This window comes from Dipodomys ordii, unplaced genomic scaffold (genome assembly GCF_000151885.1).
Source record: "Dipodomys ordii isolate 6190 unplaced genomic scaffold, Dord_2.0 Scaffold8, whole genome shotgun sequence".
Lineage (NCBI taxonomy): Eukaryota > Metazoa > Chordata > Mammalia > Rodentia > Heteromyidae > Dipodomys > Dipodomys ordii.
The window spans coordinates 36,040,817-36,058,533 of record NW_012267224.1 but is presented as its reverse complement, the minus strand read 5'-3'; the positions used below and the strand labels follow the sequence as shown (position 1 = coordinate 36,058,533).

At 35.2% G+C, this 17,717-nt stretch overlaps 1 protein-coding gene across 1 annotated transcript; it reads left to right on the top strand.

Annotated features, from left to right (window-relative positions):
* The first annotated feature begins 4,696 nt into the window (after positions 1-4,696).
* Positions 4,697-15,937, top strand: LOC105980254 (transmembrane protease serine 11G-like). The gene is made up of 9 exons (XM_013008996.1): positions 4,697-4,775; positions 5,763-5,881; positions 6,319-6,386; positions 6,923-7,083; positions 7,484-7,522; positions 8,524-8,695; positions 9,972-10,231; positions 13,776-13,918; positions 15,776-15,937. Exons 1-9 carry the CDS (start codon positions 4,697-4,699, stop codon positions 15,935-15,937), a joined length of 1,203 nt encoding a protein of 400 aa, XP_012864450.1.
* The last annotated feature ends 1,780 nt before the right edge of the window (positions 15,938-17,717 follow it).

The window sequence follows — 17,717 nt, the reverse complement described above, 5'->3', positions numbered from 1 at the left end:
GCCTCATGCATGCAAGGTAAGCATTCTAGCACTGAGCCACCTTCCAACAACCACCAGACAAGTATATAAAGAATTTACCCATTCCACTCTGGTATCTGTATACCACCATTGCCCATTTTCTTTTTCTTTTCTTTTTTTTATTGTCAAGGTAATGTACAGAGGGGTTGCAGTAACGTAAGTAACGTAATAAGTACATTTCTTGTCAAACTTGTTACACCTTCCCTCATTTTTCTCCTCCTTTCCCTTTCCCCCATCCTCCCCCAAGTTGTACTAATCATTTCCAACATATTGTCTTGTGAATATCACTGTTGCATTGGTTCCCTGTTTGTCCTTTGTCTCAACATTCTATTGTTCTACTTCCCTTCCCTAATTCAGATAAATGTATATTCAATACCCAGGGTACCAAAATCAAATACAGTGACAACAGGGGATATACCATAGGGGGAAGAACACACAAAAGAAACAAGGAATCACACAGTACATTAAAAACAACAACAAAGAAAAACCTCTTCTGTCCTTGTCTTGGAGTTCATTTCACTTAGCATCATCTCATATGGTCATATGTATATGGCTATTGAGCTATTCTGTTTATCTGCTAAGATTATCTTAGTTGTATACTAATTATTGCAAATAAGGGAAACCATGGGACCTGTGTTTCTTTGGGCCTGCCTTATTTCACTTAATATGATTTTTTCTAAGTCTTTCCATTTCCTTACAAATAGGGTAGTGTTAATTCTTTTTGATGGAAACATAAAATATCATTTATATATATATATATGTATATATATATATCACATTTTCTTGATCCTTTCATCTACTGAGGGGTATCTGAGTTGATGCCATATCTTAGCTATGGTGAATAATGCTACGATAAGCATATTTGTCTTGTAGCTTTAGTATGGCCTTGTATGTGATCATTTGGATCATTTTCTACAATAACAGTTCTAACTTCTCCAGTTTCCCCAAATTTCCAATTCTTATCACCTGCCTTTTCATCTTCTATTTTTGTTGTTGTTGTTGGTGTTGGTCATAGGCATTGAACTCTGGGCCTGGGTGCTGTCCCTCAGCTCTTCAGCTCAAGGCAAGGCGAGTGCTCTACCACTTGAGCCATAGCACCACTTCCAGTTTTTCAAAGTGTTTTGTTGGCAATATGAGTCTCACGGACTTTTGTGCCCAGGCTGGCTTTAAACGGTGAGCCTCAGCTCTCAGCCTCCTGAGTAGCTAGGATTACAGGCGTGAGCCACAGGAGCCTGGCTCTCATCTTCTATTAATTAACAAAGATAATATGTTTGATTAGATGAGAATTCCTTTAACTTCCTCATATCAAAACAACAAATCTACCCACATCCATCCACATTCTCAAGCAGATGTGTAGTTGTCCAAGTCCCTCCATATAACAGGTTGAACCATGTGACCTTATCAATCAATATATAAACACTTTTTACCTATATGAGAAATGGATTTATATGAGTGAAAGTAATAGTTTTTGTAATGATTGTTCAAACACGTTCTATACTCAACTCCCCTTGCAATGCCAGAATATTTACTGAGTAGCTTCTACAATTGTAAAAACTATCAAAATAGCCTGGGTGCTTATGCCTGTAATCCTAGCTACTCAAGATGCTGAGAGCCAAGGATCTTGGCAACTTGGACTCCTATTCAGCTACCTAAGAACAGACTTAACAGAATAGATTACTGTAGTTTGTTTTTTGAGTTAATTAACTCTTCATACATAAATGCTTTAGCTTCCTCAAGAGAAATGATTATATCCTAGCCTTTGCCTCCTTTCAGGCACCTAGAAAGTCATAGGTCAGTCCGTGTCTTCGCTCTTTTGAGGCATGCACCCTGTGACCCAATGTGCTTTTTTACTATCTGATGGGCAACTCTCCAGTGAGTCCTTAGTTGCCATGGCAAATCCACCTGCTAGTAATGCTCTTAGTTGTAGTTAAGTACTACTTTTATACATCTTGAAGTTTTTCCAGAGTTGCTAGACCTCGCATGGAAATAATAAAATTCGATCTCACAGTGTGATTCTCCTCTGTAAAATTTGTTCTTTATCCTTAAGTTCTGTTTTTCTAATACATGCCATGGTCATGGGTGCAGTAATCCTTCATTAGAATCTATACTATATAGAGGAAATATTGATGACAGAAGACACTAAGATATATTGAACACAACACTATTTCAAGTTCTTAGAGAAATCTCTCTAGCCTCAGTACCCTGCATTGAAAAATGGGCATAAAATTTCTTTTATTTATTTATTTTAACTTTTTATTTTGAAAATACCATACAGAGGGGTTACAATTACATGGGCAAGGTAATGAGTACATTTCTTATCATCAAGCATAAGAACCTCACATAGATGTTGAGTAAATCTCATTAAGAAACATACTCATTTAAAACTGTAGAGTTCTATATAAGTGAAAGCTATTAATTATCAGAGTAACTTCATTTTACCCTTTGTTTTCTAAATCCTCCATGAAAACAATGGTACAACCTTGAGTTAGAGACTGCTCTAAAATCACTCTTACTAATGCATTAAACACAGGCAGAAAGAGCCTCAAGAAGTAAGGTAGCCTACCTGATATATCCAAATGACATTTGTATTTAGTTAAAGGAATATAATGGAGAGTATATTATAGTAAAGTATTTTCTAGTATAAGAACGTGATTTTCTTTTGCTTCTTTAGTATGTTCTTCCCCCTATGGAATATTCCCTGTTGTCACTGTATTTGATTGTGGTACCCTGCATCTTGTATATACATTTATCTAATTTAGGGAGGGGAAGGGAAAGGTGAATAACAAAATGCTGAAACAATGACACAGGATGACCCATTGCAACAAGAAGACTCACAAGACACTATGTTGGAAATGAATTTTACAAATTTGGGAGGCTGGGAGAGGAAGGAATGGAGGAGGTGAGGGAGGGACGGGATGGTAGGAGATAAACAAAGGAAGGGGTAACAATGTTCAAAAAGAAACGTACTCATTACCTTACTCATGTCACTGTAACCCCTCTGTACAGCATCTTTACAATCAAATACATTTAAAAAAAAAGAATTCAGGTAGGATACCTGTAGAGCCTGCACCTTGAACCACCATGTTCAGCAACCTCTTTGAGAACCTTCTCACTATTGTAGTCACTGTTGTGACCGAAAGAAACCCCATTGTTCTTCATCTCTGAATCACTGAGTGAGTTTCTGGTCAGAGCACATGCTAATTCCCAGGATTAAAGGACACATACACACAAAACCCCAAATGCTAAGATATCTATCCAAGGGAAAAGAACCTAAGATATTCTTTGGAAAAAGACTGTAATGTCAAAAGAAAATGTTCTGCAAAGATTTGCTTCAATGAGATAATACAGTTAATGCACTTTCAGGGAGGGAGGAAAGTGAGAACACTGTTTGAAAACCATGCTTTGATTGTTTGTGAAGACTTTTTCTGGACTGATATGATGAATGGGTAGTTTCTGTCACTGCTCACATTCATGGTCATATGGATAGGAGAAGTGAGGGGGAGAGAAGACGAGAAAGAGAAAGCATGATCCTTTAGCGAGTTTTAAGAATAAAATCTGTGATTGTATATTAATTCCTTTTATCACTTGTCTCCTTCTCCTGTTATGGATGAAGTTCATCCTCAAGTCAACTTTCTGGTTTTGTGTCGCAAATGGTCTATGACACATTGTTTTTGCAGATAAATATTTACCAATTATGTATGAGGTACATGCTTCTACCTGTCTAGAACAGCCACTGAAATCAGGCACTCTTTATGTTAGTACGAAAGCAAATAGGAAGAAAAATATTTTATTAAAAAATAATCTAGAGCAGGGAGGGTGGCTCAATGGTAGAGTGCTTGCCTTGCATGCATGAAGCCCTGGGTTTGATTCTTCAGCACCACATAAGCAAAAAAAAAGCCAGAAGTGGTGCTGTGGCTCAAGTGGTAGAGTGCTAGTCTTGAGCTGAAGAGCTGAGGGACAGTGCCCAGGCCCAGAGTTCAGGCCCCAGGCCCAACAAAAAAGAAAAAAGAAAAAAAAATCTAGGCCCAGTATGGTAGCACATATCCATAATGCCAGCTACTAGAGGAGTGGAAACAGGAGGGCCTTGAGCCCCTACTGAAAAACCAATTCAAAGGAAAAGAAATGAGGTGTGGCTCTAGTGTGAGAGCGCTTGCTTGGAAACACTGAAGGGAGCAAGGGAGGGGAGTGGCAAGGAAAGAAGAAGGGAGGGAAAGGAAAGAATGTATACTTTGAAAAGGAATATATGCTTTGGAGTGTATCTACATGGCTTAGGAAATCTACTCACACAATTTCTCACTTATGAAATACTCCTAAGACATCACACAGTCACAATAATGCTTCTTACGTTAGAAATGGAATGATTCAGAACGTAATCACATCATTTTTCAATGAGAATTTTGTTACAAAACAAGCTCCATTTTATGAATGATGATTTAGGTAGGAAGACAGTGAAATGATACATCCAGCCTCCTTAAGCTTAAAAACTTTTCAGTCAATTCCTCCAGAAAAGGCATCATTAGTCCTCTGAAAGTCTCCTAGCAATTTTCTGTACCTCTGCTAGTTAATTTGTGTACAATTACACAAAAACAACAGCTAGTGTTCAATTTGTTTCTAATATACATTTGTCTCTCCAAGGCCAGCTCTCCTGGGTGGTAGAACAAATACATTGAAGCCATGGATGATTGCACTCATTGGTACAGCTGTTGTTTTGGCTCTAGCAATAATCATTGGTCTCCTTATTTACTTTTTAGCATATGGTAAGTTTGTGTTTTATTTATTATTTTTGGAAATTTGATGACCCTTTCAATTTCTTTCAAAATCTTCAAATTATTCCATGCCTCATTTGGGAAATAATAATCTTTTATATATAAAAAATTTGTTAGCATTTAAAAATCTAGTGTGTTTTGTATAATATTACCTTTTGAACAAAGCAAAAACTTCACAAGCTAAAATACTTTGTGAAATCATACCTACAATATTTGCAACAAGAGAGTTTTATTATGCTATTTCCTTTTAGGCACACAGTGTACATTGAATCAATTCTCTTCTCCATCATATTCCTATTGCTTCCATCCCTCCTCCTCACTTTACAGACAGCATTTGTTGGGTTTCATTATATTATATTCATATAGTAGATATGAATATAGGTAAATATATTGTACATATATGTGTACATATATGTGTATGTGATCCTCCTCTGACCCCTTTTACATTCATGAACTGTTTCCATGACTAGCATCATCATCATCATTCTAAGCTCTGTAATCCATAAATAAGAAAGAACATGAATTGTATTTGGCTTTTGAGCTTGGCTTTTCTCACTCAAAATGATGATTTCCCTAGCCACCTATTTTCATGAAAATGATGTAACTTCGTTCTTCTTCATGATTAATAGTCTATGAAGATATATGTATCCCATAGATTTTTGAGTTGTTGAGTACCTTGGTGGATTCCACAGTTTGAACAGATTTGCAGTAAAAATGGCTATGTATGTTATCTCTTGCTACTAAGTTACTACTTACATTCAGATATATACTCAAGAATGGTATGTTGAGGTCATACTATAGGTAACTTTAAAAATGGTTTTTTGAGGATCCCTCAAATTGATTTTTGGAGTAGTTACCTTCTCACCAGCGGTAGTTTCTTTTTTTCTAACATGTTTGTTTTTTATGTTCTCTGTTTCATATATTTACACAAGTTCCATACATTAGAGAGAAAACAGTGGCTTCTATTTTTCCTTCCAGATCAGAGGTCTCACTATTACCAAGCTTCTTTCCAGATCCCCAGTATGGAATATGATCCTGAGTTTTCTGTAGAACACTCAAGAGCTAGTCATGCCTTGAAAGAAAAAATTAACACTGAGGTAAGTCAGAGCTTTCCTCGCATCATTCCTACTCAGGAAGTTCTGATCAGCCCAGGTGTAGAGGGGAATGGCAGAGTACTTCGATATAGGAAGCAACATATTTAATTAGAGACATCTCAGCATGTGGAGTCAGAAACATCTAAATACATATTCCAATTTTGTGGGTGGTAATAACTAAGTTGAGAATATGTCCACTTACATCCATGTTAAGCTTCCCAGATAAAATATGCAATGCACATGTAAGTTTTAATTTCACATTCTATTATAAGAATGATTTCATAACAAGAAGGTTATTATACCTAAATGAGCTTTTCAGGGATAACTACTAACAAGCATTAAATAATATATATCATAGAAAGTTTTCATGTAAGTACTTTGTGACATATTGAAATATATATAATTCATACTTAACAAAATTGTATTTTTTCTTTTCTCAGATAGATCAGATATTTCAAAGATCCATTTTAAGCCAACATTACGTCAAGTCTCATGTTGTCAACTTTAGGTAATTCTAATTAATTCATATAATAAAATACCACAAATTATAACATATAATACATTAATGTACATAATTATTTATACAATTATTTTATATAATGCAGCCACACAATAATTTTATATGACTTTATATAATTATTTTATATTGTAGTCTTACATTAATATTTTCCTGAATGGAGTGTTTATAATGGAGTATTTATAAGTAATAATGTAATATTACTAGGTGTCATTTTATAGTACTTAGCATGTCAATTGAAGATTCTTACTATCACATATAAAAGGTACACATATAAACTCATGACCAGAACTATTTATTTATTTTAAATCCAAATTCTACATTTGTGAGATACTTTCCCTTCCTTGATTATGATGGAATTTTATAAGCAAGGAATGATTCAAATATAACACCAAGGTGGTACATCCAGAGGGGAAAAGTCATGCCAATAAAATACCTATGTTGCATTTGTAAAGCTATACGTAATATTTAGTGTAATGATTACTGTGACTATGATCTCACTCAGTTTGGTGTTTTTGATTTTTCAGGCCAACTAATAGAGGTTTGAAAACAGATGTATTGTTTCTATTTCAAACTCCATCTGTCAAAGCAGACACTATTAAATGGCAAGCTGATAATATTTTGCATGAGAATTTGAAATCGAACAAGAGCTTCTTGAAGACAGATATTTCATTACCTCATCTTAGAGGCAAGGAATGTTACTTCTGCTTTCCTTTGTTATAGTTAATGATTTTTAACATTCTTCATAAGAAAGAAAACTCTCACCACAAAATGAAATCACTTTTCAGTTGTAAAGATTATAGTAACTTGAAGATGGACAAGTCATCATACAATCAACATGAAAGCTTTTTTCCTTTGGCTAGCATAATAATAATTATGAAACATGAATGGTATGGCTAGCAAAATACACTAGGATTTCTTTCCTTTTATAAAAGTTATTTTATTATATGAAGTAATTGTGTAACTAACTTATGTTATTAATTAGTTGTATAAAGTATTAGTGAACTTAAAAAAATCATATCTTATGGGCATGGTATTGTACATTTTAGCAGTTGCATCAATTATGAATTATTTTTGTTTTTTTCCAGAAATGCATGGAACACAAGCAAAGCACATTCTGAATAGCTGTGAGTTAACGGATATCACTGAGATGACCATAAACCAAAGAATAATACTACAAAGCATTCGCCCTTTCTCTATTCCCATGTTTAGTGTTTCCTAAACATTAAATTATTATCTAAATAAATATGTTGTTTTAATCTTTCGAACAGGAAACCATTATTGTTAGCTGGGAATATTTACATGAATTCCTTGGACAATTTTTCTCTTCCCCACAGAAAGTTTCATTAGTGACTTCTTTTACCATATCTGTGTATTTTTGTTTTTAATTTACTTTTCTCGTAGGGTTGTGTGTACAGTCCTGGGACTTGAGCTCAGAACTTGGGTATTGTCACTGAGGGTTTTGTTTATTTGTTTGTTTGTCTGTTGTTCAAGGCTACCACTGTGCCACTTGAGCCACAGCCTCACTTCTGGCTGTTTGGTGGTTAGTTGGAGATAAAAGTCTCCCATACTTTCCTCTTCTGGCTGGCTTCCAACCGTGAGCTCAGATCTAGGCCTTCAGAGTAGCTGGGATTATAAGCATGAGCCACTGGCTCCCTGCTCCATATTTACCTATGATTGTCTTATTTTGTAGTAGAAAAATTGGCTCAGGGGTAAATGATATCCATTAACTCTAATATGGAAATTAATACTTGAACTATAGTAATAATGTATTTGTACTAAATTAATGCATTTAAAAACAGTACAAATGATGTCTTCCTACCATACATAGTGTGTGTTTAGCTCTCAAAAATGGCAAGTATCACTGAGTTAAACTGCTTCACATATGAACATGAGAGACACATGAATAAAACAAAACTTAAAGGAAGTTGCTTCAAGCACTCCAAAGAAAGTGTTGAATAATCTTTAAATGTTTTAATTTAATAATAGAAATACTCATATTCTATCAATATGAATAGTCATCAGTCCACTAAGTGTACTATTTATTCCAACAGACTTTTTAAATGCAAGTGACAGTCATCAGTGTTTCTTAGTTAATGGATGTAACCATTTTGCTCCTTTGTGACAGGTTGTGGTTTAGGAATGGAGTACCCAACCATGGAAAGAATTGCTGGTGGCAAAACTGCAGATCAAGCTGCCTGGCCATGGCAAGCCAGCCTTCAGATGGATGGCAGCCATTGGTGTGGTGCATCACTGATCAGCGAGGAATGGCTCCTGACTGCTGCTCACTGTTTTGACAAGTAAGTCCTGCCACCCACAAGGGTGCCAGTGCCATCTCTTTTTCTCACCTTCACATCCAGGCATGTTTATCTCTCTCATGAACATCTTCTTCATGAACATCTAGGCCTCCCAATGATTCCACTCAGGACTGTCCACAGGCCTAGGAAGAAGTGACAATTACTGAAGAATAATAGACATAATTAGAGAGACTGTCTTCAGCTCAAGCCAATAACACATTCAGCTGCAATCTCAATTCATTTCTTAAGTATGGATAAGCCACTGCTGTCCAAAATTGAGCCAAGTTTACCAATTTTCCTGAGCTATATTATAGATTTTTTAAAACTCCACTAACATAGCAGCCATACCTGCAATTTACCCTAAGATTTTCAGGGGTGAAGAACATTGGAACTGTGGGCAAAAGATTATACACCCTTATATGATGCTGTATTTTTTATTTTCTGTATGCCTTTTAAAAATTTGACATTCATTCCCTTTGAAGAAAAAAAGAGATGTAGTAACATTAGTGAAGTATATATAAAATGGGAAAATAGCCAGGTGCTGGTGGTTCACACCTGTAATTCTAGCTACTAGGGACGCTGAGATCTGAGTATCATGGTTAAAGCCATCCTGGACAGGAAAGTCCACGAGACTCTTCAGTTAATTACCACACAAAAAAATTGGAACAGAAATTGTGACTCAAATGGTAGAGTGATAGCCTTGAAAAGCAAAAAAAGCTCAGAGACCAATACTCAGGCCCTGAATTCAAGCCTTGAAACTGGCACACACACACAAAAAAGCGTGAGGGAAATATATTAGATAAAATGCTCTGTGGAAAAGAAGCATAAAAGAATGTATTTGAAATGACTCCATTTTTCTTAGTGTCTCCCTTTTTATTTTTCTATCTCTCTCAATAGCTACACACATGTAAATACATACAAATATACATATGAACATATATAAATATATAATTGCATAGTTATGGGCATGTATGTGTACACACATGAAAATATTCAGGTAAAAATGTCTCCTGTTTTTCTTCAATGAATCTGTATTATGGCAGTATTGTATGATTTTAAAAATACAAACTTACCTCGAGGAGAGTAATTGAAGCCACCTTACAGTGGAGGGGGTTGGTTACCTACTAGACAAAAGAAAAATTGCTCTAGGGAGGAAGTTTTGAATAATCACTTTTAAAAATTTGCCCTTCTCCCATATTTATGTCCCGCGCCCATTCAGATTTCTGGGCAACTTAAAATGCAGAATGACCCCATTGTGCTCTTTTTACTCCATGATCAGTTCCAAAAACCCGAAACTATGGACAGTCAGTTTTGGAACAACCCTCAGACCTCCGCTGATGAGCAGAAGAGTGGAGTCAATTATTATTCATGAGAACTATGCCGCCCACGAGCATGATGATGACATCGCTGTGGTGAGACTCTCCACGCCTGTATTCTTCTCTGAAGATGTGCATAGAGTCTGCCTCCCAGAGGCTACTTTGGAAGTCTTGCCTAAGAGCAAAGTGTTTGTCACTGGATGGGGAGCAACAAAGGTCAATGGTAAGTGTCTCAGAAAAAACAATAGAGCAAAAAGGGTAGATTCAACCACTTTCCAAATGGAGATACACAACAAAATTGAAAAACAGATATATAGATATAGATAATATGAGAATAAATACTAATACCTTACAATAGATACAGAAAAGGCAAACATAAAACCAGGTATGATGAATTATGAAAACTGTATTAACTATTACTAGTACATAATACCTATATTTGTTTCCATTTGTTTTTATTTTTAATTTTTGCCAGTCATGTGGCTTGAACTCTGGATCTGGGCACTGTCCCTCAGCTCTTATGTTCAAGGCTAGTGCTCTACCACTTGGGCCACAGCACCACTTATTTGTTTCCAGTTATATAGACTATTTTAGAACCTTGATAACATTTTCTTTAAGAAATACTTAAAGCTTATCATTTCACTTGATGTGACTTGCAAGTACTAAGAATGTCAGGCTGCTGAGATGTGTTATGCAGCTAAACAGAAATAGCCATACATCAGGAATCAGGATGGGGTACCTCTCATTCATGTATTTATGAAGCTGTTCTTGAGCCTGATACTTTATAAAGTTCACAGCAATTTCATCTTACTCCACTTTATAATTCACAATAAGCTGAAAGAGTAGACTTTTAAATATTGATAGGAATTCTCAGCATCTACATTCTCAGTTAGACTTTTTACATATGGTTTGTCCTACCTTCAGATTCCTAATTCTTATTCTTTGCTCTGAATCTGAATTGATATCTTACATATGGACTTACTCAAAGCACCTTTTTGATCAGACTTTATCAGTGGATAATTATAGAAATGCACTTCTTTCCAAATGTACTTGGAAAAAGTTTAAATTTTAATTGTAGAGGTGATGTACACAGGAGTTACATGTCACATAAATCAGGTAATAAGTACATTTCTTTTTAAACAGTGTCACCTCTTACTTGAAAATTTGACATTGGGTCCACTGTCATTTTTTTTAGTAGTAGTACCAGAATCAGAACTCAGGGTTTTCATACTTGTTTGGTTTGCTTGCTCAGCTAATACTCTATTAGTTGTGCCATGCTTCTACCTCAGCTTTATGCTGCTCAATTTGAGGTAGAGTCTTTTGGACTTTTCTTCCCAGGCTGGCTTTGAAATGGGATCATTGAGATCTTAACCTTCTGAGTAGCTATGGTTATAGGCATAAACCACCAGTGCTCAACTTAGAGCCCAAGAGTTTTTTTAATCACTCAGTGTTGGCATTGTTTTATAGGAAATGGTATTGAATAAAAAAATAAAATTAAACCTTTAAGTTTTAAAACAACTTCTGGTGAGAGTAGAAATGGGAAGCATTGCATTTTTTCCCTAGATTTAATTAAACACTTAGTACTAGTTATAAGGCATATTTTGGATTTCATCATGAACTTTTCAAAGCACAGTAGTGTGCAGATAACTGTATGGTGTGCTATCTACTCTAACAAGTTGTATAGTTGTATACTTTTCAAAAATAATACTGTACATAGGTAACACTTCAAACTGAAGCCCACAAATAGATATTTGAGCATGGTTTCTGAATTTCAAAACTGAAATAAGGACTACTTAGGTTTCCTTTTCTTGCCTTTCAGGATTTATTCAATTTAAAATGTTACCTGGTAGGCAAACTGAAACTTTCTGTTCTCAGAAATTCTTTCCTGAATTATTGGTAGTATAAAGTATCTTCTTATATGATAAGCACTTGCATGTTTTTGAAGTTTAGGTAATGGAGCTTGAACTCAGGGCCTGGGCCCTATTCTTTTTTTTAATTCTTTTTGTTATTAGTAAGTTTTTTATTGTGAAAATACTATACAGAGGGGTTACAGTTACATGAACAAGGTAATGTGTACATTTCTTATTAAGCATTGTTGCCTCCTCCTCTGTTTTTCCCCTACCATCCTTCCATCCCACCGCCACAACTACACTTTCCCCTCCCCCAACCCCACCTAAATTGTAGTTTGTTTTTTCAACATAGTGTCTTGTACATCTCATTGTTGCAATGGGTCAACCTGTATCGTATCCCTATTTAAACATTTTGTTTTTCCCCTTCCTCTCCCCAAATTATACCAACATCAAATACAGTGAAAACAGGGATTATACCGTGGGGGAGGAACGTACAAAGCAACAAAAAAAATCACATGGTACATTATAAATACATTAGAAACAATAGCAAGAAAGAAAAAAAAACACTTGTGTCCTTATCTTGGGGTTCATTTCACTTAACTTCATCTTATCTAGTCATATGTACATAGCTTTTGACCTTTTCTACTTGTCAAAACAGACAAACTTTGCAGGATGGAATAGGAGAAGCCCTGTTCTTGATCTGTTTTGCTCAAGGCTAGTGCTCTATCACTATGAGCCAAAGCTCTATTTCCAGATTTTAGGTGGTAAATTGGAGATAAGTCTCACTGCCTTTCCTGTCCCAGCTGGCTTTGAACTATGATTCTCAGATTTCAGTCTCCTGAGAAGCTAGGATTACAGGCATGAGCACCAGTGTCCAGCTACATCTGAATTTTTTTTTAATTGAGATTAAGGTATGATAAACATTTACCCTTTAAAAGTAGCATCCTATATCAACTAGCTAAAATAAAATTACAAATTACAAATAATTGTGATATATAAAAATCTGAATGCCTTTCTAGAAAACCCAAATAGTATGTATGTATATATATATATATATACACACACAGATATATATATATATATATATATATATATATATATATATATCTGAGATACTTGGACATGTAAGTAGTTTCACTTGCATAAAAATCTGTGTAAAGAGAAATTGAAGAGCAGATTCTCTCACTGAGTATTCATAGAAAAATGCTAGAGGAGTGACCCAGGTGAATAAATTCACCATAGTCTTGATGATCTTCAAGGACTGTAGAGATTTTAAACATATAATTTGAGCAACATAGTCTCAGGTGAGTAGATTTATCTCTCACTAATAGTATTTATAGAAAAATGCTAGAGGATTATGACCCAGATGAACAAATTCACCATAGTCTTGATGATCTTCAAGGTCTGTAGAGAAGTTAAACATATATTCTGAGCAACGTAGTCTTAGGTGAGTAGATTTATCAGCTGGGTTTCTTTATACTGAAAATTCTTTATAAAACCCTGAGATACCTTAATCTTCTCTTATAAAAGCTGGTGAGGTAAAGTAATCTTAAGTCAGCTAGGGGAAGCACAGATTCTCCTAATTGTTGAGGAATACCCTGAGTTTAAATCTAGCATTTTCTTCTATTTAGCTATATAATTATGGCAAGACTCCTAGGCAGGTAAGGTTTGGTCTCCCATCCTTTGGTTTCTGCAAGAACAAATAAGATTGTAGGAGTAAATGGGCTGGACATGGTATCTGTCATAGAAGTCTTCCCCCAAAATGTAACTTGTTTCCAAGCACAGTAATCTAGTACAGAAACCTATTAACTCAAGATGAATGATTTACCATTGATCTGCCTTATGTGAGACAAAACAATTAACTATCATAACAAGAAAGTAGAAATTCTTCACCTATTTATTTTTTTTCTTACTAAGGTCCTTTTCCCAATACTCTACGACAAGTTGAAGTAGAGATCATAAGTAATGATGTATGTAATCAAGTTAATGTATATGGTGGTGCTGTATCATCAGGTATGATATGTGCTGGATTCTTGACAGGAAAACATGATGCTTGTGAGGTAAGAATAGATGCAAATTAAAAAATGACTGTTGAATATGGGTGGACTTAGCCACTGGTGTTAGTCAGACTTTCATTGCCTTTGACAAAGACTTGAGAGAAACAGATGGAGGAAAGAAAAGTTTCAGTCATGCTGGCATGCTCGATCACATTTAGACTGTATAGTAAGTTTCAACATATGCCAGAGAGCATTTAGTGGGAAAGAACAACTCAGCCAAATGGTGGCCAGGTGATGGAGAGGAGGGACCAGGAAGGGGCCCAAGGACCAGATATAGCTCCCAAGCACATGACTTCAGTGACTTACCTCCTCCAACTAGGCCCATGTTGAGAGGTACCCACACCTTCAATAATGTCATCAAATCAAGCATCCATGAATGGATTAATCTATCCATTAGATCAGAGCTTTCATGTTCAAATCATCTCTTAATGATTGGACCCACTAATTGGGGACCACATCATCAACAAATAACGTTTTGGGGACATTCCTTATCTAAATCATAACACTGGCAATAGACCAATGTTACCTCACTTGATTCTGTGAAATAAATTTATGGGAGAGAAAAAAATGTATTAAAAATTAAAAAAAAATCTATTAACCCATCTGAAAATGGTCTTCAGTTGCAAAATAGAACTCTAATTGGAGACTAGGAAGTAGTAGCCAATTGAAGAATAAGAAGTAGTAACCAAGAAAAAAAAGCTATTCAATCAATGCTTTAAGGCACAGATAAAATCAACAGTTAGGTATGCAGTCCCTCCTAACTGAAAGCTATGATGAGATGGACCCTGCAGACATTTCCACAGACAATAACATTTCACTTTTCCAGTTTCTAAGGCTTTGACCTTAAAAAGTGTAGATCCAGATGGCAGAATATGTGTCCTCCCACTGGAACAAAGGAGAGACCATTTGGGCCAAGATATAACAAAATCATATAACCTAGAGAAGAAAAAGATGTATGTCTGTATAGGAGTAGATATTCTCTTTTCATTGGTTTATACTTCCTTGCTTCCTTGTACCACATTAGCACAGTAAATTATTGAGGAATTACATTAGGGTGAATACCTAAGGGAAGGGAGTTAGAAGACGGTTTTTGGTAAACAAAGGTTTCCACACTTTGTGCAATGAACACTATAGAGGAATAAAAATGTGAAGAAAATGGAAGAGGAAAAAGCTTAAGGCATAGGACTCAAGAAGCTCATAGTTTCTTCAAACAGGATCATTTTTGTGATTAAAAATACTTGTGATAGCTTTCACATTATATTTCCTTAAAGCAATATGTTTATTTTGAAAAGGTACATTGAAAATACTTCTTAACCTTAGTCAAAGATACAGGACATTTCTCATGATTAAGGAACCATAAGCCAGTTCATTATGACTAGGGATTTCATCTTGGTTTGAGAGAAAACAGTAATAACTTGTGTACAATTGATGCAATTACTAGGATGCCTTCTTATTAATTGGTATGAGTGGAACAAAGTGAGATTTTGATTCAATACAGGATATTATTTCTATCTAATAGAGTTAGGAGGAGCTTAGTGTCAGAGATGGCACTTTACTTGAATACTGGCTTCATCATTTATAAGAAAATTTGAGACTTCCTAGACTTAAGTTTAGTTTCTGGTCTCTGTTTAGACAAAGAAAAACTAAAACCTTAGCCTTATTCACAAAAACTTCCAGATGAAGACACAGAGGAGTAAATAATTAACTCAATTATCATAGTAATACTAAGTCAAATAAATTAGTTTTACATATTTCAACTCAATATATGGATTTCTTAAACATCTAAATGGAAACTGATTCTCATTCTGACATCAATTGATCCATCACAGTGACTGTTTTTTTTTTTTTCTTCTTCTGCAGGGTGATTCTGGAGGACCTCTGGTTATTACACTTGATAGAAATATCTGGTATCTTATTGGGATAGTAAGCTGGGGTATAGGCTGTGGAAAAGAAAACAAGCCTGGACTTTATACCAGAGTGACTCATTATCGGGACTGGATTAAATCTAAAACTAACATCTAGTGTGTCAACTACCTCCACATTCAAACTGTAGATGTCATGTGTGGTCTCCAGCAAATCATGCTTAGTGTGTGTGGCCATGTGTATTGTCAATGTCAAGTTGAAAGTAGGTGTAGCTAAATATGAAGAAAGAAGTCTTTTACTTCATCAGAAATGCTTTGCTCATCATGAGCACAGAAGACGCTGGCAACTCGAGGAAGATCTGTCATTCCTCAAAGTGTCTCTTCTTACCTCTTTGCTCATCTTTCAGTCCCTAATACTATCTGTATATAATCTGGTATTTTAATTAAGTAAATCACAATTGGTTTGGCATTCCACACTTGTTTCCTAATAGAGCAGGCCTCTCTTCTGTAGTGGCACCACCATTTGTCGGCTTCCTCTTCAGAGAATTCTCATTAAGAGTAGCAAGTCAAGATAGTTAATTTTGGTCAGTGTTGTCACAAATGATAGTGGGTGCACTAGTTGTAAAACTAAGACTAAGACTTAAGAGATGGCACTTTCATTTTTGCTCTCAAATGTGCATTTAACAGCTCTGAAATATGAACATTGGTCATTATTTATATTTGCATCCAGTGGGCAGATTTTAATTTTTTTTAATGATTTTGATACATGTTTTGAAGTAGTGAAAAAAAATCCTTGCATGATATAGAAGGCGAATTGTAAATATTGCCTAAGACAGGATTTGTCTTTGAACTATGTAATAGTGCCGGTGGCTCATGATGCGATCCTAGCTATTCAGAAGGCTGAGATCTGGGGATCCATGGCTCAAAGCCAGTCTGGGCAGGAAAGTCCATGAGATTCTTATCTCCAATTAACCACCAGAATACCCTAAGTGGTGCTATGACTCCACTAGAGCACTAGCTTTGAACAGAAAAGCTCAGGGACAGTTCCCAGGCCCTGAGTTTGAGCCTATGACTAACAAAAATAGAGAAAAAAAAAGAAAAAAAATGTCTTTCAAGACTCAGAAATTAAAGGCCAAGTTTCTTTGCCTTTAATTTTAATTTCTATTCATTTGAAATGTAAAGAGGCCAGATGTCAATGAGAAGGAATTCTTTTTCAGCTCCATCTCTAAAAGTGGTAGAAGATTCCTTTCTTGTGTAAACATACTTTTCAGTTGCACTTCATTAACTATAATATATTTTTAAACAGTTTTATTTTCAACAAGATTTAGAACAATTTAGGGACCTGAGGAATGAGAAAGTCGTCAGTGCAGACACAATTTACAGGAGAAACCAAAATAAAGTGAGACATGCATAAGCAGTAATGGTACAAGACTTGAAGATGTTTACTAAAAAAAGATGCTTGGGAAAGTACAAGACAAAGACACTATACTGTTAACAAATACAATGTTTAAATTTATGTAAAAATGACATGCAGTGTTTGCTGAATGGTATTTATAGAAAAAGTTCAGATGATCAAGCAGACATCTTGGAAGAGCTTAATATTTTTGATATGATTGTTCTTTTATATGTATTACAGGTTTTCTAATTCTGTGTATGACTACAGAGTAATATTAAACAAAACTCAAAATTATTCTATGCATCTAAACTTTATTCATTTTACATTTCTTATTGAAATAAATATTATTTTAAAACCAATAATAATTTAAATTTAATTCTCAAGTTTACTTGCACAAGGAGTTGCCATTCCACAACATAGATTATGAATATAACAATATTGATCAATATCAGCCATTTCATCATTCTCTCCCATGCCTAACTCAGAACACCCTTCAATTTTTTTAATTTTAAAGAATATGCATTGAATTTTATGACTGCATTCT

Bases quoted from the DNA above. Each gene is read 5' to 3' on its own strand.
- LOC105980254 (XM_013008996.1), top strand. From the start codon at position 4,697: ATGATTGCACTCATTGGTACAGCTGTTGTTTTGGCTCTAGCAATAATC. The intron at 4,776-5,762 runs GTAAGTTTGTGT...TTTTCCTTCCAG, and splicing joins TATTTACTTTTTAGCATATG to ATCAGAGGTCTCACTATTAC. The intron at 8,696-9,971 runs GTAAGTCCTGCC...CTCCATGATCAG, and splicing joins GCTGCTCACTGTTTTGACAA to TTCCAAAAACCCGAAACTAT.